This window comes from Salarias fasciatus, chromosome 7 (assembly GCF_902148845.1).
Source record: "Salarias fasciatus chromosome 7, fSalaFa1.1, whole genome shotgun sequence".
Classification (NCBI taxonomy): domain Eukaryota; kingdom Metazoa; phylum Chordata; class Actinopteri; order Blenniiformes; family Blenniidae; genus Salarias; species Salarias fasciatus.
This window is the reverse complement of record NC_043751.1, coordinates 2,303,342-2,324,428: the sequence shown is the minus strand read 5'-3', so window position 1 is coordinate 2,324,428 and position 21,087 is coordinate 2,303,342. Positions and strand designations below refer to the sequence as shown.

The following is a 21,087-nucleotide window of genomic DNA, read 5'->3' as shown; positions in this document are numbered from 1 at the left end:
CACCTCCACCACCACTACCTCCACCTCCACCACCACTACCACTATCACCACCACTACCACCACCTCCACCACCACTACCTCCATCTCCACCACCACTACCACCACCACCACTACCACCACCTCCACCACCACTACCACTATCACCACCACCACCTCCACCACCACTACCACTATAACCACCACTACCAACACCTCCACCACCACTACCTCCACCTCCACCACCACTACCTCCATCTCCACCACCACTACCACCACCACCACTACCTCCACCACCACCTCCACCACCACCACCACCTCCACCACCACTACCACTATCACCACCACTACCACCACCTCTACCACCACTACCTCCATCTCCACCACCACTACCACCACCACCACTACCACCACCACCACTACCTCCACCACTACCACCACCACTATCACTACCACCACCACCACTACCCCCGTCTCGAGACCACTGCCGCCGTCCTCTACACGTTGAGGAGAGGTTGAGGTGCTTCATGGTTCCATCAGAACTGTTGAATGAGCTTCAGGAACATCGTTTCAACATTTTTACATGTTAAATGTTCAGACTGCAGTGCTCCACTGTTGACTCTGACAATGGCCCAGTTTACATGGGTGTTTTTTTCAATCCGATTGTAAACAATCGTATTAAACAGAGTGTATACATGTACAGCATACAAAGCGATCCACGATGAATCCTCGTTTACAAGGACCCTGGGTGAAGCGGATTATACAGCGTCCTGTGACATGCGCACAAAGTCTCACGAGGAACTTGTAGGTCTTTAGCTCCGCAGCAGCAGTCCTCAGCACCGAGCAGAGAGTTTTTATCTGCTGATATCTGCTCAAATAATGTCCCAAAAGTCCATGATACGCTGCTGAAGGAGCGGCTGCTCCCCTGGCTGCAGCACCGCTGCACCGAGCAGCACGTCTCGTTGTGAGCGCTGCTCCGCGTGTCGATGTTTCGAGTTAACTGGTGCCCGTGTTAACTTGTGACCAATACATGATTGAAAAATGTAGTCGTTCTGGCGAACGTCGGTTATCGACAGTTACAGTGAGTGTATACGTTTAAAGTAATTTGTGAGTCTTACTTTAACAACTGCTGTAATCAAAATGTGTTTACACAGACCTCCGCCGTCATTCGTTAACACGGGAACCAGTTAATCCATAACACCAGCCGGCGATCGCTTGTATTCTGCTATAGAGCTCTTTATACAACTCGCTATTGCGCGATTTGGTTCAATCTCGCCTCTCCAATGTTTTTTCTGTCGGGGTTTTTTACTAAAAAAGTGTTTTTCAACCACTGTTCTCTGCTGGTTTTTTGACTGTGCTGCTTCCCGTTTACTGGCACGTCACAGGCATGCGCAGAACAAACACTCCCCCAGTTCAATCCGCTCAGCTGTCAGGCTCGTTTATAAGGGACACGGAGCGGATTGTCGATCGGCGTAGACCACCTCATACAATCGGCTCCAAATTACAATCCGCTCCGAGTGAAGCGGATCCACTCGGTCGTTTACATGACACATTTTACAATCCGCTCCATGTACAATCCGCTTATACGTGGTCCATGTAAACGTGCCTAGTGAGATTCAAGAACGTCTTCCTGTTTTCCAGAATAACAAACTTAACTTAATGAATTATGTTCGTATTTTATTTCCCATCTTTTGTTAAAAATACACACACCGGGAAATCAGAGGTTCAGTTTGCTGTTCAAGAACTCCAAAAGTAAATTATTTTTGTTTTATCACAGTTTTCAGATGAATCTTCTTTCAGCCCTAATTGTTATTAGTAGCATCTTACTTGTTTTGTCTGTTAGCATTTAGCATGCTAATGCTGAAGTGTGTGGGATTTAAGGAGTTGTCATTTTCCAGCCCGTTGTTGTGTGTTTGAATTGCAGACATGACCAAAGTGTACGCCACCGTGCTGAGCCGGCACCACCACCTGATGAGGAAGAGCGACGGCCTCTACGACCCCATGGAGTACGAGAACCACCCGGAGCTCTACACCTCGCACTTCAGGACCAGCGTGAGTCCAGCTGCCGCCGTCAGTCAGCCAGAGCCTCGTCCTCTATTTCAGGCCGGCGGTGTGCGGCACGTGAGGAGAAACCAGAGAACCTGGAGGAACCTCCAGACCTTCCACACTGAACCCACAAGCAGCAGAATTTGGCTTTGATGAAGATGAAACTGATGAGAGGAAATGTGACTCCAAAGTCTTTCTGACGTGGAGTTTCAGATCATAAACCTCAGAGTCCACAAGGTTTTGATCCAGCTCAGCTTTGTGGGTTTTGTATTAATTAAAAGTCAGACTGAACACACTTAAATGTATTAACTTAACCAAAATAGGAATACCGAGACGACAGGTGTAAGGCACATTGATTCACGCTGTAGACGACCAGGACTGACGGTGTGGTGAGACACTGAGCCGTAGGGCTGGGCGGTAATCAGGTAATAAGGTATACCGGCGGTGTTCAAAAGCAACGTGTCAGTTTCAATATGGTCATTGAAAAAAATGGCAATGCACTTATATAGAAAATAAGGATTAAATAAAAAATATGATTTATTCAATCTTAAAAATGATTCTTTGTCCAGCAGCACTTATATGTTGAATTTTCAGTTTTATTTTCACAGCAGTTTAGTTTTGGAGACTTTTGATGAAGTTTATGAACATGACGTCATCACGTGAGGGAGCGAGGAGAGACGGAGAGAGAGAGCGGGAGAAAGATGGCGAATCACGCACCGAGTGACCTGGTCCCAAAGCAGACCAGGACTGCAGCGGACCGGCAGTATTTCGGGTTCCGAGCTAAGGAGAAGGGAGAGCGGTGTGCTGACCAGGCAGTTTGTAAATTGTGCAATACGAAGGTGATTGAATTTAATTGATGTGTTTGCGGCGCATTCTGCGCTTTAACCGTTCTGGATGGTCACGCATTATGTTGTTATTGTTTCATTATCAGTGTTTGGTTTTCAGGTTCTGGACGGTGTAGGGACAAGCCAACAGTTTGGTGATGCTGTCTGAGCCTTGAGTTATATTTTTTTAATCAGTCACGGTAATACTGGATACCAGGGTAAAATGTGGAGACAGTATGACGGTATCAAAATTTGGATACCGCCCAACCCTGCTGAGCCGTGGTGCAGTGGTGCAGTGGTGCAATGGTGCAGTGGTTCGGTGGTGAAAGCGGGGCCTCACCATCCTTCTGACTTTTGGGTTTTAAGCAGGAGGTGTCAGAAAAGTTCCCACAGGGAGAAGCGGCTTGTGGCGGCCAAGCGTTCATAGCGACGTCGCTTTTTGATCCTTGGATGTCGGCTCTTCCTGTCATGGCAGAATTCACCAGGCGGTGGATTGTTCTCCACTAACAGGGAACATGAGCTGGGATTAGACCGTCGTGAGACAGGTTAGTTTGACCCTGCTGATGATGTGTTGTTGCAATAGTAATCCAGTACAGTGGTGCAGTGGTGCAGTGGTGCAGTGGTACAGTGGTGCAGTGGTACAGTGGTGCAGTGGTGCAGTGGTACAGTGGTACAGTGGTACAGTGGTGCAGTGGTGCAGTGGTACAGTAGGTGCAGTGGTGCAGTGGTACAGTAGGTACAGTGGTACAGTGGTGCAGTGGTACAGTGGTACAGTGGTACAGTGGTGCAGTGGTGCAGTGGTACAGTGGTGCAGTGGTACAGTGGTACAGTGGTACAGTGGTACAGTGGTGCAGTGGTGCAGTGGTGCAGTGGTGCAGTGGTACAGTGGTGCAGTGGTACAGTGGTGCAGTGGTGCAGTGGTACAGTGGTACAGTGGTACAGTGGTGCAGTGGTACAGTGGTGCAGTGGTGCAGTGGTACAGTGGTACAGTGGTACAGTGGTGCAGTGGTGCAGTGGTGCAGTGGTACAGTGGTGCAGTGGTGCAGTGGTGCAGTGGTACAGTGGTGCAGTGGTACAGTGGTACAGTAGGTACAGTGGTACAGTGGTACAGTGGTGCAGTGGTACAGTGGTACAGTGGTGCAGTGGTGCAGTGGTACAGTAGGTACAGTGGTGCAGAGCCACAGAGCAGAGTGGAGACAGGGAACTAAGCAGAACCCGATGAAGAGAAGTGTGGCCTGGATTCATTCAAGCATCTGACATTGTAGAAAGTTTAACCACGTTTCCAGTCTCTCAGCTCCTTTAGCTGTAATTCTGAGTAGCCAGACCAGACAGTTGTGTTGTGTGAACTGCAGGTGGCGCCCTACACCACCTGTCTGATCAACGGAATCTACTGGGACCCCCACACCCCGCGGCTGCTCCGGCGGGTGGACGCCCAGAGGCTCATCCGGCCGCTGGGCCGCCTGTCTGAAGACGAGGGCTCGCCACAGCTGCCTCACAAGTAAGAGCAGCAGATCCCCCGCCGCCGAGCCGGACCGGACCGGGCCGGTCCGGCTCATCCACCCCCCCTGTCCGCAGGCTGCTGGCCATCTGCGACATCTCGGCCGACACCGGAGGCTCCATCGAGTTCATGAACGAGTGCACCACCATCGATAAGCCTTTCTGCATGTACGACGCCGACCAGCACATCGACCACGACAGGTAGCCGTCCAGACCCAGATCAGCACTGCAGCGGTACCGGTGTCCGGCATCTGCCACCTGGTGTTGGGTTTATGGTATCAGGTATTTGGTATCCGGTCTGGATCTCAAAAGATGGTTTTATTGGGAATATGAACGTATTGAAGTGATTTCAATCGGGAAGTAGTTTGGGAAGTGACTTCCTGATAGTGGTTCTGACTCCACCCCCTAGGGGAGGGGCCCGGTCCTGGGACAGGTAGAGTGGAGGCTCTGTGTTGGGGGGATGTGAGTGAGGCTGGACGTGTTGATGGTGTGAGGGCTTGGGTTTTTACCACGGTAAAAAGGTTTAGGGGTTAGAAAGTGAGAACGGGGCCAAAGGTCACTGAAAGCTTGTAGATGTGGTGAAGGAGAAGGGGCGGAGTTTCCACTAGTGGTGGTCTCCCCACTGGTTGGATTTGTGCTGTGGGGCTGGAGGTGTACAGGAACACACACATTCCCACAGGAGGTGGCTGCCATGCAGAGTCTCATTCCATCTCTGGGACCAGTTCAGGTCCCAGAGTCTTCATCAAGGACTCTTCATATGTGTACAGATTGGGGCGATGGGGAATTAAACCCACAACCTTCTAGTTGAGAGATGATTTCGTAGAGAGTGAAAAAATAGATGACAAATGAAGAAGAAGGGGCTCAGACACTGAGCCCTGAGGTACACCATGGAACAGTGGTTTAATGGGGAACTGCACCGTTCAGAGGAAGGAGGGACCCGGTGATGAAACAGTCTTTCTCTGCTCTGATTGGTCAGACGGCTTTGATAATGTTCCTGTAGCTTCTTCCCTGGACTGTCAGTCTCATGAGCATCCAGACGGCGTGGAGGTGAGTCTGGACTGGTCTCTCAGGCTGCTTTCACACCTACTAGTCCGCTAGAGTGGTTCGGTTCGTACATAAATTATTCATAAATGTTGCAGCTGTCAACGAGTTCGGTTCATTCACACCACTTGTTTTTGCAGCTGAACTATCCACTATGACCCTCCTGCCCCTTGGTGGCGCTGTTCACACAATAGTGTGTTTTGGGTGACGGAAGTGAACCCTGATTGGCCAGCATGTGTGACGTAATGCGCCGCGCGGCTTGCTACGGAAGCCTCCGCCGACCAAAAAGCCTTCTCCACAACAGAGCGGACCGCACCGAGACCGCCTCCTCGAGGAGGTCTCGGTACGGTTCTTTGTACCGGACCAAAACTAACTGGTCCGTTTTCACACCAGCGCGTACGAACCGACCCTGCAGGAGTTGGGGACTCTAGTCCGCTTCAAGCGGACCACATGCTGCAGGTGTGAAAGCAGCCTGAGGGTCTCTGAGGCCGTTCAGGAGAGCGGTCGGTGGGCCCGGAGAGACTCTGGGTGCCGGTCTGGGTGGATTCCTCCAGTCCTCAGCTCCTCTTGTGTTGGTCCTGCAGTGTGGAGGGAAACGGGATCCTCATGTGCTCCATCGACAACCTTCCGGCTCAGCTGCCCATCGAAGCCACGGAGTACTTCGGGGACCGGCTCTTCCCCTACGTCTGGGAGATGGTAAGACCGCCAGGTGGCAGGTGAGCCGTCCTGCTGTCTGCTTCCTGGGCGTTGCTGTTGGGAGAAGGCTGTGCAGGTCTCCGACAGAGACCACGTGAGACCGCGGTAGACCACATTAGGACCGGTAGACCACACTGGACCATGATAGACCACAGTGGAACACATGAGCTGGTCTTGTTCAGATGTTGATGGTCTTGTAATCCTCAGCTACCGTCAGACGCCACCAGACCGCTGGAGGAGGAGGAGTTCACTCCACAAGTCCGAGATGTGAGTCCAGACTGTAGATCAGAACACCGTGACGTCTGCCTTCATTCTGGATGAGGATGATTAAAAAGACGGATTTGTTTTTAGATATATATCTATTAAGATGATTCTAGACTTGCTTTAAGACTTGTTGTCAGATGTATTGAATGTGTTTGAAGAGAGACTTCAGGTCTTCGGTGGTTTGTTCTTCCACCTGTTCTGGCGCTCGCTGGGTTCCAGATGTTTTAGCTGCTGTACTCCTCTGTCCCTCCACTGAGAGGTCAGTCGCTCCTCACTGGCTTGTTCAGTCGAGTGAACCTAGCCTGTTTCTTCTGGTCCAGGCTGTGATCACCTCTAACGGAGTCCTCACGCCGAAGTTTGAGTACATCGAAAAGCTCCGAGAACGAAGGTAAGGCTGTGTTCCGCCTTCAGCTCTGCTCTGACAGACGACTCTTGTTCTGTGTTGTACTTTTAGAAGATAGTTTCTCTAATGCAGCATGTTTGTCATGTTTAAAAACTCTACAAATGTTACTTAGCACTTGAACCTGTTCATCTGCGAGCTCATGGATGAAATGTTGGCGTGAGGTGGTGTTGGTGATGTTTGTCTTGTGTCTCTAGCTCCGTCCTCTGTCCTGTAGCCCTGACAGCTGCACTGCACACTAACCTGGACCTTTGTGGTTGTCCCTGTCCAGTGCTGCCCTCTGCTGTCTGCATTAACAGCTTGCATGGCTAGCGTGCTAACAGGCTAGCCCGCTGCAGAGGCCGTCAGATGGGGTAGAAACTCTTTTTCTTCTTACTTCACTCAAAACGCCGCCTTCGTCGACCGTGTCGCATGAATCCGTCACGTCTGGCAGGAAGAGGAAGGTCCTGGAACCGCAAACCACACCCTTCGTCTGCTTAATCCTTTTCATTCATTTCAGGTTTTACTCTGTTTTGATACGTTTATATGAAGTATGAGCGTCCTTAATGTAAAGTGATTTGTCTTTTTTAAAGATATTACCAGATTGTGAACCTGTAAATGGAAACTTTGAGAAGGTTAGCTTGGTTTAAGTCTTTAGCATTCCAAGGTTTCTGATCAGTCTGAACGTCGAACTCGGCTCAGAGACAAACGGAAACATGCTTGATGCGTCTAGAAAGATGATTTTAGTTTATTAGCATAGATTCTTGTTAAATTCATGGGCTGCGACAGGTGCTGACGATTCAGATCTGCTTTGAAGTCACATTCTGTAAAAGCAGCGCCAAGACTTTCTGAAGAGTTCATCCTGATGATGTTTTTAGCTTTTACGTGTTGAATTTGTGGTTTGAGTTTCAGTAAAGCTGTGAGCTTTAAGCAGACATGACCTGTTAAATTCCAAGGTGAATTAGGGAAGTTAGGATTAGGGGTTAGGGTGAAATTTAGGGTTAGGCCTAGGGTTTAGGGGTCAACCGTTCAGCTAACACTGGGACACTCTGCACATCAGTGTCTTGATACGCTGCATCTGCTTTGTTTTGCCGTCATTTGTGCCGGACGACTCTCAGGTCTCAGGTTGAATTGGAGCGAGAAACGGATTGAAACTGAATCAGCCTTACATCTGAAACCCTGAGCTGATTTGGCCTTGAGCCGAAAGCAATGTGCATCATCTCTCATGAGTTTTTCTGGCGTTCAGTGGGAGCAGAGCGAGGTTAGCTGATCGGCTCCAGGACCTTTTTCTCTCTGCTGAACCTTCACGCATGAAATCAATCTGGTCTGACTTCATATCGACACCGTTTTTCACAAATCATAGAAACAAATCGTGGCTGTTTTCCCCACATTATCCTTGTGGTGTCTGCAGTTTTGGTTTCACCTCTGCTGTCTGGATGTGCTGACTCTTTGATTCCATCCTTGTCTTTGTGTCTGTCGTTACGGCTGCACTCCCCTGCCGTCCTGATCCGGATCCTGTATAATGAGCTTGGCTCCATCTTGAACAGCTTGAAGGTTTCAGCCACTTCCAGAGCGCTGACCCTTGCTCTTGTTTTCATGCCGTGGTGTCGGGCTCCTTCATATTTAGGCCAACTCCAAGACTTGATGAGTTTTCCTCCTAACTGATCTTAAGTATCATTCTTCTGGCCAGACAAGCCATGCCACGGAAAGCCTAATCCTTCTGATTGCGCTTGGCTCCTTAAGATATGTAAAACTCCTCCTGAGGGAGTGGCCAGCTTTTCTTTTCTAATTAACGGGGCGAGTGCCGGGCGGACTTCAGTCCCGCCTGCTGCCGCCCCTGCATGCTCCGCCTGTCACATCCCATTAGGCCTCAGCTGAGCAGCCAAGGAGTCCCGCTGCTGAGGAGGTGGTGGTGGGGGGGGGGGCTCTAATGGGTCACTACTGTATCATAATGCTGGTCTTATTGTTCTCGTCCGTAATCCAGACCGATGTCTGGAACAGTTTCCTCAGTTGTCGCCAGGATGCTTTGACTCCTGGACTCGCCATGTGATCTGAAGTCAACACTGACAAGTTCGGTCAAGAACTACTGGAAACCCTCTGCAGGGCTGGAGAGAACCATTGGCCTCATATGGCTCCTCCAGACGTTCCTCTGGGTTCTTCACATCTTAGTCCAGAACAGGACTGTTTCCAGATACATGCACAGGGTTCTAAACATGGATTTATCTAATTCAGACGTGAGACGGGCCTGAATCGAAGCCTGGCAGCGGACCTGTCTGTGTCTGCTTCAGGTCTCCAGTCTGTCTCCGTTTCATTGATTTCTGATGGTTGATGCTTCGACACTGGAGACTGATGAATTGTGTTCAGGTTGGTAACTTGTGAGCAGCTGCAGGTAGAACCGGCGTCAAGTCTTCAGCTCTGAAAACAGTTTGATAAAGGTTTGATTCTTTCTTAAACCGACACTAAGGAACTTTTCAACCTTAATAAAACATTTTAATATCTTTTGTGATGATACATCGACTTACAGCCAGTTGAATGACCCTCTGTCAGGCTGAGGGCGTCAGTGTTGCTTCACTTGGACTGAGCAGCTGTGAGGAGGGTGGTAGGAACCCTGCTCACTGAAACACTCCAGATGTGCGGACTGCTTCACGGCATGCGTCACATCACGATAGAACATTGTTTATTCACCATTAGATTCATTTAGATTCATGACCTCGTCGCTATCCGTCCTTCACACAGCCGCTGGAAACAAAAGAAGGTGAGTTCAGTCCGACAGCACGCCACCGGGAGCAGCATTTTACCACGCCACGCGCTAGGCCTCATGGGAACTGTAGTATTCCTTCAGGCAAAACACTACCGCTTTGTCCACTGGCGCCGCCAAAATCAACGGAAACTGAAAGTTCCTTAGTGTTGCTTTAAACAAACACTTTAAATAGTACTTTCAGTTCGATGGGAACAACAGAGTAGATTTGTTTTGTTCCATTGAGAGAGTTTATTTAAACTTTTGTGTTCTTTTTTAATTATCTGGACACGTGAAGATAAACATTTGCATGTTACACATTTTTACTTTTGTTTTCCTTTTGAGTTAGTCAAAGGTACTCAAGATCAGAGAGTAAAAACAGGCAAATTATTCAAGACTACATGAAAATATCACAAACCAAAAGCTTTTTTAGTATTTATGCCAACCTGCATGTTCTACTGGACATTTGAACGTGAGCGCTTCAGGACATGAGAACATGAGAGGTAAGTTAAACGTTTAACAGACATCTGAAGTTGAACGAACCTGAGTCAAATAAAACAAAAGCCCAGCAGGGGCCCAGCAGGGCCCCAGTAGGGCCCAGTAGGGCCCAGCAGGGGCCCAGCAGGGGCCCAGCAGGGCCCAGCAGGGCCCAGCAGGGCCCAGCAGGGGCCCAGCAGGGGCCCAGCAGGGGCCCAGCAGGGCCCACAGGGCCCAGCAGGGCCCAGCAGGGGCCCAGCAGGGCCCACAGGGCCCAGCAGCTCAGCAGTCAGGGTTCATCTCATCAAACACTGCAGCTCCCAACTGTTTGGAAGTCTTGCGTGAATCAGACGTCCAGTCTGGACATCCTGAGCTGAGCTCAGTGTTCACATCATGCATCATTATTAAATGGCTTCTACTCAGAGTCCCAGCTTGAGTTGATCAGGAGGAGTCGCATCGAAAGAACAGTCAGCAGGATCGGTAGGTCCGTCCACAGAGTGTCGCCAACAGTCAAACTGTCTTCAGGGAGAAGGCCCAGATCCTGAAGAGGACCGGAATGAAGCGGGTTCTGCTGCTGGGGTCAGGCTACGTCTCTGGACCTGTGGTGGAGTATCTGACCCGGGATGAGAGGACCCAGGTCACCGTGGGTGAGTCTTCCTGTCGGGGGTTCAGCTGGGACCAGCTTTACCGAGTTCCCCACACGGCACGACCACTTCCCACCCAATGCAACCCTCCACACGACGCCTGCACGGCCTGAACTCTTCTCTTTGCCGTTCACTGAAGCTGTGGTTTATGTTGAATTCCTGACATTTAGGAGCTGAAGAGGAACTGCTGACCTAGCAGCCCTTTTTATTTGTTTTTTACGCTGTTTAGTCATATTAGCTTGGCTGGCCTTTATAATTAGTTTTTATGCTGTTTAGCTACATTAGCTTAGCTTGGCTAGCCTTTTTTGGTTGGTTGTCATGCTGCTTAGCCACATGAGTCCAGGTTGGCTAGCCTTTTTACTGGTTGTTACGCTGTTTAGCCATGTTAGCTTAGATTAGATGCCATTCCTTTTTAGTAGCTGTTTCCTGAGCTGTTTTGTTGGTGTCAGTTTGTCGCCACACATTAAACCGTCACTGCTGGTAAAAGCATAGAACCTCAGTATTTCTTGTTCAGTTTGTGCTGTTTCCTTCTTTGCGTCCAGCGTCGGTGCTCCTGAAGCAGGCCGAGGAGCTGGCAGCCAAGTATCCCAACACCATCCCCGTCACGCTGGACGCCGGCAGCCAGGAGGGCCACCTGGACTCCCTGATCAGAGACCACCACCTGGTGATCAGGTACGGCCCGGTGGTGAGCGGCAGCCCCGTCTCGTTGCGCGGTTATTTGAGCGACGCCTGCTGTCGTCCCCAGCATGCTGCCGTACTCCCTCCACCCGCTCATCGCCAAACACTGCATCAAGAACCGGGTGAACATGGTGACGGCCAGCTACCTCAGCCCGGCCATGACGGAGCTGCGGAGCAGGTGGGACTCTGAGCCGCAGCATCACACGGCGAAGCTGGAGGTCCTGACAGAACTCTGAACACGCTGACGGAGATCTGTGTGTGTGTGTGTGTGTGTGTGTCAGTGTGGAGGAAGCAGGCATCACCATAGTGAATGAGATGGGCCTGGACCCGGGAATCGACCACATGCTGGCCATGGAGTGTATCGACCAGGCCAAGGCAGACGGCTGCACTGTGAGTCACCTGAACACCGTCAGTCCCTGAACACCCAAACCCCAACACCTGAATCCCAGCCCCTGTGTCCAGGTGTAGTTCTGGTTCAGTGTAGTGGTGGTGGTGTAGTTTCAGACTTCAGGGGGTGCCTGTCAGGCCGTGCTGAGGGTCCTCGGGACGACCCCGGTCTCAGTCTGTGTGTGTGTGTGTGTGTGTGTGTGTGTGTGTCACCAGGTGGAGTCCTACAGCTCTTTCTGCGGTGGTCTTCCGGCCCCCGAGTGCTCAGACAACCCTCTGCGCTACAAGTTCAGCTGGAGTCCGTACGGCGTGCTGCTCAACACCGTCAGCCCGGCCGTCTTCCTCCGGGACAGCCAGGTACGCAGTGTGCATGTGTGTGTGTGTGCGTGTGCGTGTGTGCAGACAGCAGCTGGTGTGCTCTGTGTCAGGTGGTCAGCATCCCGGCCGGCGGCTCCCTGATGGACTCCTGCTCCTCCATGGACTTCCTGCCCGGCTTCAGTCTGGAGGGTTTCCCCAACAGAGACAGCACCAAGTACGCCGAGCAGTACGGCATCCAGAGCGCACACACACTGATCCGAGGGACGCTGCGCTTCAAGGTACACACACACACACACACACACAGTGACAGTGACAGTCAACAGCACGCTGACTCCTGATGAATCCTAGTAAAGCTGAAGGTGTCTGGAGCTGTTCTGCAAAGTGTGTTAACACTGTGTTCCCCTCCTCCGTTCTCCTCCTCCGTTCTCCTGCCCCCTCCTGTGTTCCCCTCCTCGGTTCTCCCCCTCCGTTCTCCTGCCCCCTCCTGTGTTCCCCTCCTCCGTTCTCCCCCTCCGTTCTCCTGCCTCCTCCTGTGTTCTCCTCTTGTTCTCTTCCTGTGATTCAGGGTTTCTCTAAGACCATGAGTGGCTTCATTCGTCTGGGTCTGATCGACAGCAAGCCCAGTCCCGTCCTGCAGCACTCGTCCTCTCCAGTGTCCTGGGTGAGACCCGGCGTGTCCCACACAGCTCCGTCCCGCTGTGGGAGGAGCTCCGTCCCGCTGTGGGAGGAGCTCCGTCCCGCTGTGGGAGGAGCTCCGTCCCGCTGTGGGAGGAGCTCCGTCCCGCTGTGGGAGGAGCTCCGTCCCGCTGTGGATTTTCTGCTCTCTGCACTCTTGAGAGAGGACCAATCACACGGACAACATGCATCGTCCGGCAGCCGCTCCTCTGGGGGCGCTGTGGGCCGAATGAACACTGACCAGACAGGCAGAAGAAGAAATCATTTAGCTCGTTAGATTGGTGCTGATTGAAACCAGAAGTTCCGCCCCAGCTAATGGCTAGCGGCTAACGGCTAACCACAGATAATCCTGATTTACAGTCTTTCAACCATCTATCAACGAGCGCTGCTCTTCCTCACCACCCCATGTCTGACCTCTGACCTCCAGACAGTCTCTAACTCTTTATTTGAGCGTCTGCTTCTTCTGACTGGCGCCATTGACTTTCCTCATCGTGATTCTCCAATGCACTGAGCTCCGCATGGCGTCCCCTCACTGCAGCTGGTCCTCAGTCCGATGCTCTGCTTGGAGACCGGCTGATCCCGGGGGTCCAGAGTTCACCTGAAAGATCCGGACCTGAGATCAGGGGAGCGTTCAAACATGATTTTCCCTGAAAGTCCTCAGTTGGTGTAAATATTGCTGAATACATGGCTACAAAATGACAGGACATGTGAAGATGTCGGTTTGAACCATGAAAAATTCTCCACTCCAGAGAGGCGGCTCAGCTGCAGAGTGAGGAGCGGAGCTGAGAGGGGAGGTGTTACACGCTAAAACACCGACGTCACTGACGCCCGTTTATCCAGCGATAGATCTACATCATCCACTGTAGCAGCGTGAAGCCGTGAGCAGGACCTGAACCCTCCACTGCTCTGTCTGCAGAAAGAGCTGCTGTGTCAGCAGATGGGCCTTCCCCCGGCCACGCCCGCCGCCGCCTTCCAGGAGGCCGTTTACCAGCGCCTCGGCAGGGACGACGAGCGGATGGCCTCTCTGAGATGGTGAGACTCGTGGCGCCGTCCGTCGTTCACCTCAGCAGGACCGTTAGAGACGCCGGTACCAGACGTGGGCGGGTCCAGCGTGGACCAGGTTCTCTTCCTGTGAGGACCAGTCCGGGTCGGGGCGTTGGCGTCGGCTCTCAGCGGGTTGAGAGGAAGCAGCAGCTTCCCGGTGCGGAAGCTGAAGTGGTGTAAGAGCGCACTATCTTCATTTCAAACGAACTTTTCTGAGGGTCTCTTCACGCCAAGGCCCCGCGCCGCTATTGTTGTTTCTCCTGCTCGGCGGGGAGGGAGGAGCGCCTCGCTGCCTTTCACATGTAAATTCCTGCAGCGGTAAAAGTGAACCGCTGGAAGAATTCCACGTGTGCTGTCAAAGGGTGAAGCTCCGCCGCGCTCGCAGCTCAGATTGAATGACTTGTTGTTCATTTATTCAATTCACCAGCAAAGCAGCCACAAAAAGCAGCTGCTCATCTCTTTAGATTTAGCCAAGGCCGTGTGGGCCGCCGCCGCCGCCGCCGCCGCCATAACGCAGCGCCGCCGCTCTGCACAGCGCTGATTCGGCCTTGTGAAGGTTGTAAAGACGTGTTTGTGTCGAGGTTCGGGATGCTGAGCGACGAGCCGGTGCCGCACGCCGACAGCGTCCTGACCGCACTGACAAGACACCTGGAGGACAAGCTGTCCTTCGGTGAGTCCTGACCGCCGGGCCAGCCAGTCTGACCTCTGACCTCTGACTGCTCCATCCTATAACCTCTAACCTCTCCGTCCTCTAACCTCTCCGTCCTCTAACCTCTCCGTCCTCTCAGATAAAGGCGAGCGGGACATGATCATCCTGAGGAACGACGTGGGGATCCGGCACCCCAGCGGCGAGCTGGAGACCAAACACCTGGGCCTGGTGGTCTACGGCGAGCCTAACGGCTTCTCCGCCATGGCCAAGACCGTTGGTTACCCAGCAGCCATTGCAGCTCGTATGGTCCTGGATGGTCAGTAGTCCCAGAGCTCTCCTCGTCTCCTTCTCCAGGTGGCTTCACGTCATGTTGAGAGTTTAAGAGAGCTACACCATAATCTTCGGCACCGTTAGCAGGCCAGCATCTGTTAGCAGGCCAGCATCTGTTAGCATGCTAACATCTGTTAGCAGGCCAGCATCTGTTAGCAGGCCAGCATCTGTTAGCAGGCCAGCATCTGTTAGCACGCTAACATCTGTTAGCAGGCCAGCATCTGTTAGCAGGCCAGCATCTGTTAGCATGCTAACATCTGTTAGCACGCTAACATCTGTTAGCAGGCCAGCATCTGTTAGCATGCTAACATCTGTTAGCATGCTAACATCTGTTAGCAGGCCAGCATCTGTTAAAATGAACCCCGACTATAATGATAAATTTGCTCTCTGTGGTTCAGCTTGCTGTCAGTAACATATCTATGAATAATTTAAAAATATATATATATATTCAGTTAACTATGTTTTAACAAAGTTTATTTCGCACGGAGGCCGCCATTGTTGTGCACGTTGCAAAGCATTCTGGGTAGTGACGTCACAAAGTTGTTTCACCCCTCTGCAGTGTTTTAGGAGTGATCTGTTCACAGCTTTATAAGCATGAGTGTTCAACCCTTTCAATTCGAACCAACACGAAACCAAATACAGAGCGAGGACGAAAATGAAAGTAACAAAGAAGATGACGATAAAAACGGTCGCTATCAAGAGGAAGAGAGAGTCGGTCACAGCCGCTGGGGCCTTGGTGGATGCTGCCTCTCAGTGGCGACCGAGAGAGAGCGTCTGCTGCAAAGAGCTCAGTTTTCTTTCTGTCGCTGTTCATGGTACTTATTTACTTTATATCGTCACGATTAACATAATTAACACAAAAATGACAAACGGAGATGGCTGCTCTCTCTACTTTACCACAGATCTCCCCTGAATCACAGCGCATCCAAACTTTCAGGCTGTCTGCAGAAACCCGGACGTGTTGTGGGCCCCGGCCAGCCTTCATGATGATTCAGTACCGGTCTACCTGACATAAGCCTAATCACCAACAGAGAAGTATTTTATCTAACCAAGAGTAAAATATCCAGTGCTTAATTCGTAAATCATAAGGTACCGGAACGCATACAGAAAACAGTGCTGGAAAAAAAAAAAAAAACCAGAAAACAGTGCTGAAAACAACACGCAAATGCTCACGCACCATGCTGTGGTACTTATAAGCCTAAATTTCAAATAGCAACCTTGGTATAAATGTTCTGGCAATTATTTATCATCATTATTAATATAGGGCAGGGGTCTGCAGCTTGATTTGGCATCCGGCCAATGTTTGTTTGGGTTTTTTTGCGACTGTCAGCTACAGCTCCCTCAGTCCTGAGAGCTACACAATGATCCCTGAACAACCAGATGAAGATAAAACACCAACAGAACAGTAAACAGCCAGGCTACACCCAGAAATTAACCTACCAGAACAATGTTTCCCTCGTTCTCTCCAAGCGGCCGCTACGCCGCTCAGATCCTTCCTCTCAGAACTGAACTGTTTGTCAGTAACAATCTTTCCCGTTCTGTCCGAGACGCTCAGCGTTTAAATCTTGTCTCCACCTTCTCAGAAGTTGAGATCACGTCCAGTCCACTGATGTTGGAGCTCGGAGGAATCGTTCAAAGCCAGCTAGTTCGTCGGTGGCTAACAGCTAAGCTAACAGCTGACTGAGACACGCAGCAGGAGCTGCCAGAGCTTACAGTGGATCACACAAATCTTCTGTTATCATTTAAAATCTGGCACGGCGGCCTGATAACAGACAGTGTTCTCACCATATTTAACAGTCCAGAACACTCCACATCAGGCCATGTCCGGATTCTCCTCCTCCTCCCTGTTTCAGCTGAGCATCACTTGCTGGTGTTATTCGGACTCGTTTTGAGTCATCATCGCGTTCCCCTTCCTTCTTTTTAAAAAATGACAGTAAATTTAACTGTCTTTTAGACATGTTTGATTCGCCCTTTGCTTACTCTCTTCATCAATAATCTCAGATGCAACAACTTCCTGTCAGAGGCGGGTTTGATTCACTGCGTCAGCAGATCTGCGGCTCTTTTAAATGACTTATTTTTTTAACCTTTAATTGTATTAAACAATCTGAAATTAGTAACAATTGTTCTGTGAATTAATGTTAGAATATTATTATTTTATGCAGTTAACGTGATTTCTGAGCACAGGTATGGGGAGCTGAACTCTCCCACAGGCATCTTCCCACTCTTTTCTTAATGTTCTCTCCTCAGGAGAGCTGTGGATGCTCACCACACTTCCTTTAATTCCCTTGTTTTCAAAATTACATCCAAAAGTGACGCAATGTGGCATTTTGTTCAGTTGTAGCTGACGAGAGAAGTACTTTGTGAGTAGTTTGTGGCTTTGCTCGGTGAACAGACAACTACCTGACGTCATGACTCCCAGAATGCATTGCGCGGCCAAAACATGGCCGCCAGCATGTAAACAATAATCCTATAAACGAGTGGCATTTTATAACTTATGCATTATGTTTATACTTTTCTAACAGCGTATTTTAAGTGTAGACATCAGCGACAACATTTGTAGAACTAATAGACGTTTTAATCGGGGTTCACTTTAAGGTTTGCAACAAACACACATTTATCATCACATAAAAATAAGAAATTGGCAAATTGGTGAATACCGGTACAGATTCCCAGGTACCAGGTATTGGTACCGCATCGGTTCCGATGTGAACGGTTCCCATCCCTGGCAGCGAGAGGCGAGAGTAAATTCAGGACGGATCATTCCGCTCCAGTCAGGGAGGTGAAAACGGATGATTTCAACGAGTTTCAAAGTTCTTCATAGTAGCCCCTGGTGTTGGATCATATCAGACTCACTGTACCACCTAGTGGAACAAGATGGTATTACCTGCCGTTTGTTTTTTTTTTTCTAGCTTTTGTGGCTGAAACAGTGCAGAGCAATACTTGTTTTTGAGATGAAGTCAGGACTCGTCTCTTAGCACATCTTTAGTTCTAAGTCTTGGTAATGTTCTGGCTTCAAGATAAGTCTGCTCCTTTCTCTGTTCAGGTGAAATCACGTCCAAGGGTCTGGTGGTCCCCATGACGAAGGAGGTCTACGGACCGGCGCTGGCCCGCCTGAAGGAGGAAGGACTGTTCTTTAGTTCCAAGAGCTCCCTCCAGGAGTAGAACCCAGAAGTTTGTCCGGCCCAGAACATCTTAAACCCACACCAGCTACCTTTTCTGCGACAAAGTCCCGTCTTCTAGAATATATCACTCTTTCACCGTCATCGCATTTAAAGTTAGACTCATCTGGTTCATACTGTTTAATACACAAAAGAGCCGCTAACAGATGGAAGCAGAACGTTTCAGGTTCATATTTTGGTTTGTGTCCCTGTGGGCAACGTGAAACTCAACGCTTCCTCCGGGCAGATCTGTGGAAGGCCGACAGAGCCGATGGATTTTAAAGGGATGGACAGTACAGACAGTTTGATACAAAGGTGAAAACGAGCTCTAACGGGGTTTGAGACGATGGTTAACTTCAACATAAACCTGATCATGGAGGATCATTTTTGAAACTGTTTTTCACTGCTCGTCACTGACGCAGGCCTAGTGGTCAGTCTGGGCATTTCCCCACCCGAGCAGCAAAATGCGTATCGATCAACGTATTGGACAAACAAAAGCCACACAACGTGCAACCCAGAAGTCTTCCGTTTAATTTATTGAGGTTTTTAGTGTAAACGTGGAATCTTACCTCTTGGGTTTGTTGGTGAAACTAATGAAACCAAAGATGCTGCTGGAAGCTTGTTTGGGGAGTTACCTCCTCGTTTGTTGTGCGTATACTGTATATGCTGCTTTGCTTCTGATTTCAACATGACTGCAACAGGAAGTGACACCTGAGACATTTCACTAAAGAACACTGACAAGCTAGCTCATGCTCGTCCTGTAGCCCGCCGTGTCGAGGGGGCAGACGTCCCCTTCCTGTTCCGTGAAGTTCAAACACCGAGTAGGAGAATCGGGAATGTAAAGAAAGCGTCCTTTCTTCATCCAGGAGAACCACGGTTTGGATCACTGCTGCTAAGGTGAGGCAGGTTTCAGCTTTCAGCTGAAAGGGACGAAGCTGGAGACGAGCTTCGCTCAGAGCCGACAGCAGCTGTGAGTCTGTGGCTGGTCGCTACCTCAGTAATGAAAGCTGGTTCTACTGTTGGGACGTGTTCTGGACGGCGGCTCTGTGGACGTCCAGGCCGTCCAATGTGCTGTGGTGTTAATTCTGTTTGATTTTTTTTTTTGTCTTTCTTTTTTCGCATGGACCTGAACTGAGTCATTAAAGCTACCATTTTAACAGTTAAGCCTGTTTAGTTTTCTCTTGAATTTATATATCTATATATTAAAAAAAAAAAAACGGTTTGTAAGAATTTTGATGTTTTAGTGTGATTGCATCAATAAAAGTCTGTTGGAGCTGGACTGGGTTCAGCACCCAGGCGTCTCTTCTGTGATCGTCAGACTGAGTTCCTTTGGTCTGCCTCCCAGCAGCTTCACTCAGGACCCCTGACTGATGAGACCACATCAAGGGTTCACCTGGTAGAACCACCTGAGGGAACCGTCTGGTAGAACCACCTGGTAGAACCACCTGGTGGAACCGTCTGGTAGAACCACCTGGTAGAACCACCTGGTGGAACCGTCTGGTAGAACCACCTGGTGGAACCGTCTGGTAGAACCACCTGGTAGAACCACCTGGTGGAACCGTCTGGTAGAGCCACCGGATAGAACCACCGGATGGAACCGTCTGGTAGAACCACCTGGTAGAACCGTCTGGTAGAACCACCTGGTGGAACCGTCTGGTAGAACCACCTGATGGAACCGTCTGGTAGAACCACCTGGTGGAACCGTCTGGTAGAACCACCTGGTAGAACCACCTGGTGGAACCGTCTGGTAGAGCCACCGGATAGAACCACCGGATGGAACCGTCTGGTAGAACCACCTGGTAGAACCGTCTGGTAGAACCACCTGGTGGAACCGTCTGGTAGAACCACCTGGTGGAACCGTCTGGTAGAACCACCTGATGGAACCGTCTGGTAGAACCACCTGGTGGAACCGTCTGGTAGAACCACCTGGTAGAACCACCTGGTGGAACCGTCTGGTAGAGCCACCGGATAGAACCACCGGATGGTTGGGCTAATTTGATGTCATTCAGCTCCACTCGCTCCTAACTGTGTTTCTGCTCTTTCACTGCAGATTAGTTACAGAAAACGAAGCTCGTACAGTTAGTTGGTCGTTTAGTGTTAGAGGTTGAGTATTCTCTCGAGTGGCGGGGGGCGGAGCCAAGCGTGACGGTAAGGCAGAGCAGGCTCTGAAAGCTTCAGCCAGCAGGTCTCTAGCTGCTGACGTTCAGCAGGCCTGTGGTTGAACACGAGGCCGGCTGACGATCATCCAGCCATCGGCCCGTCTGCGAGCTCTGGGTGTGCAGGGCCTGAGGGGGGAGGAGGCTCACAAAACAAAAAAGGCCATCAGTGTTTCTGCTCCCTCTCGATTTGGAGGCACCCATGCAAACTAGGCCACCAAGCAGAGCATAATTGGGCATGTGATTATAAAAAGTCAAAAATGCAAATGAGGGTGTGGATAGGGGGCTCGGTCAAGACGACGTCTGGACACTTGACCTATTTTTCCTCCCAAAAAGACGCACTTCTTCCAGAGTCTTAGTCCCGGATTAACACATGAGAAATCAATCAGAATAAGCAGCCGAGGGATTAGAGCATGACTCCGCAACGGGAAACGGGTCATCCACCGGTCGCTCTCCGTTTCTTCTGCGTTTCTCTCCCTGTCTGCACAGGGTGACCTTTGACCTGCTTGCTTCTGGCCGTCTGTGTGATGATCAAGCCGTGGAGGCTCGTCCTGCTGCCCGTCCAGACCCGACACGGCCAGCTCACTTTTCCTGAATCAATATGTGTTCATTGATCTGAGGCAGGAACAGTCCAGACTGCTCGCTGAACCGATTTCACTTTTCCACGTCGTGAAGGCTTCAGGAGGAGGGAAGAGCCGCGCAAGACGCCCGGTCTGGACCGGGGACGTCCAACAGCAGGAGGGGACAGAGCAGCTCAGGACGCCCGGTCTGGACCGGGGACGTCCAACAGCAGGAGGGGACAGAGCAGCTCAGGACGCCCGGTCTGGACCGGGGACGTCCAACAGCAGGAGGGGACAGAGCAGCTCAGGACGCCCGGTCTGGACCGGGGACGTCCAACAGCAGGAGGGGACAGAGCAGCTCCCACGGGGAGAACCGGCTCCTGGCGGCCAGGCGTTCATGGGGACGAGGCTGTTTGGTTCTTGGATGTCGGCTCTTCCTCTCACTGTGACACGACTGAAACGTCTGAGAAATAAAACCTGTGAAGTCGACAGTGACGATAACCCAATGCCTCTGCTGGACCTCAGTCTCACTTGAAGGAAACGCTCCAAGA

The 21,087-nt window shown here is 50.8% G+C and overlaps 1 protein-coding gene across 2 annotated transcripts in view; it reads left to right on the top strand.

The window, feature by feature from the left end:
* The window catches only part of aass (aminoadipate-semialdehyde synthase), a 30,036-nt gene extending 10,930 nt beyond the window's left edge, over nt 1-19,106 (top strand). Inside the window, exons 8-24 of one of the 2 annotated variants that reach the window (XM_030097251.1) lie at nt 1,901-2,028; nt 4,199-4,344; nt 4,422-4,544; nt 5,969-6,080; nt 6,288-6,347; nt 6,665-6,732; nt 10,463-10,584; nt 11,124-11,253; nt 11,327-11,437; nt 11,541-11,649; nt 11,863-12,003; nt 12,075-12,242; nt 12,530-12,625; nt 13,556-13,671; nt 14,265-14,353; nt 14,472-14,648; nt 17,706-19,106. In XM_030097251.1, coding sequence (XP_029953111.1) covers nt 1,901-2,028; nt 4,199-4,344; nt 4,422-4,544; nt 5,969-6,080; nt 6,288-6,347; nt 6,665-6,732; nt 10,463-10,584; nt 11,124-11,253; nt 11,327-11,437; nt 11,541-11,649; nt 11,863-12,003; nt 12,075-12,242; nt 12,530-12,625; nt 13,556-13,671; nt 14,265-14,353; nt 14,472-14,648; nt 17,706-17,824 — 2,015 coding nt within the window. In that variant the 3' untranslated portion in view covers nt 17,825-19,106. The remainder of the gene's footprint in view (nt 1-1,900; nt 2,029-4,198; nt 4,345-4,421; nt 4,545-5,968; nt 6,081-6,287; nt 6,348-6,664; nt 6,733-10,462; nt 10,585-11,123; nt 11,254-11,326; nt 11,438-11,540; nt 11,650-11,862; nt 12,004-12,074; nt 12,243-12,529; nt 12,626-13,555; nt 13,672-14,264; nt 14,354-14,471; nt 14,649-17,705) is intronic. The other variant, XM_030097250.1, reaches the window with a different exon arrangement.
* The last annotated feature ends 1,981 nt before the right edge of the window (nt 19,107-21,087 follow it).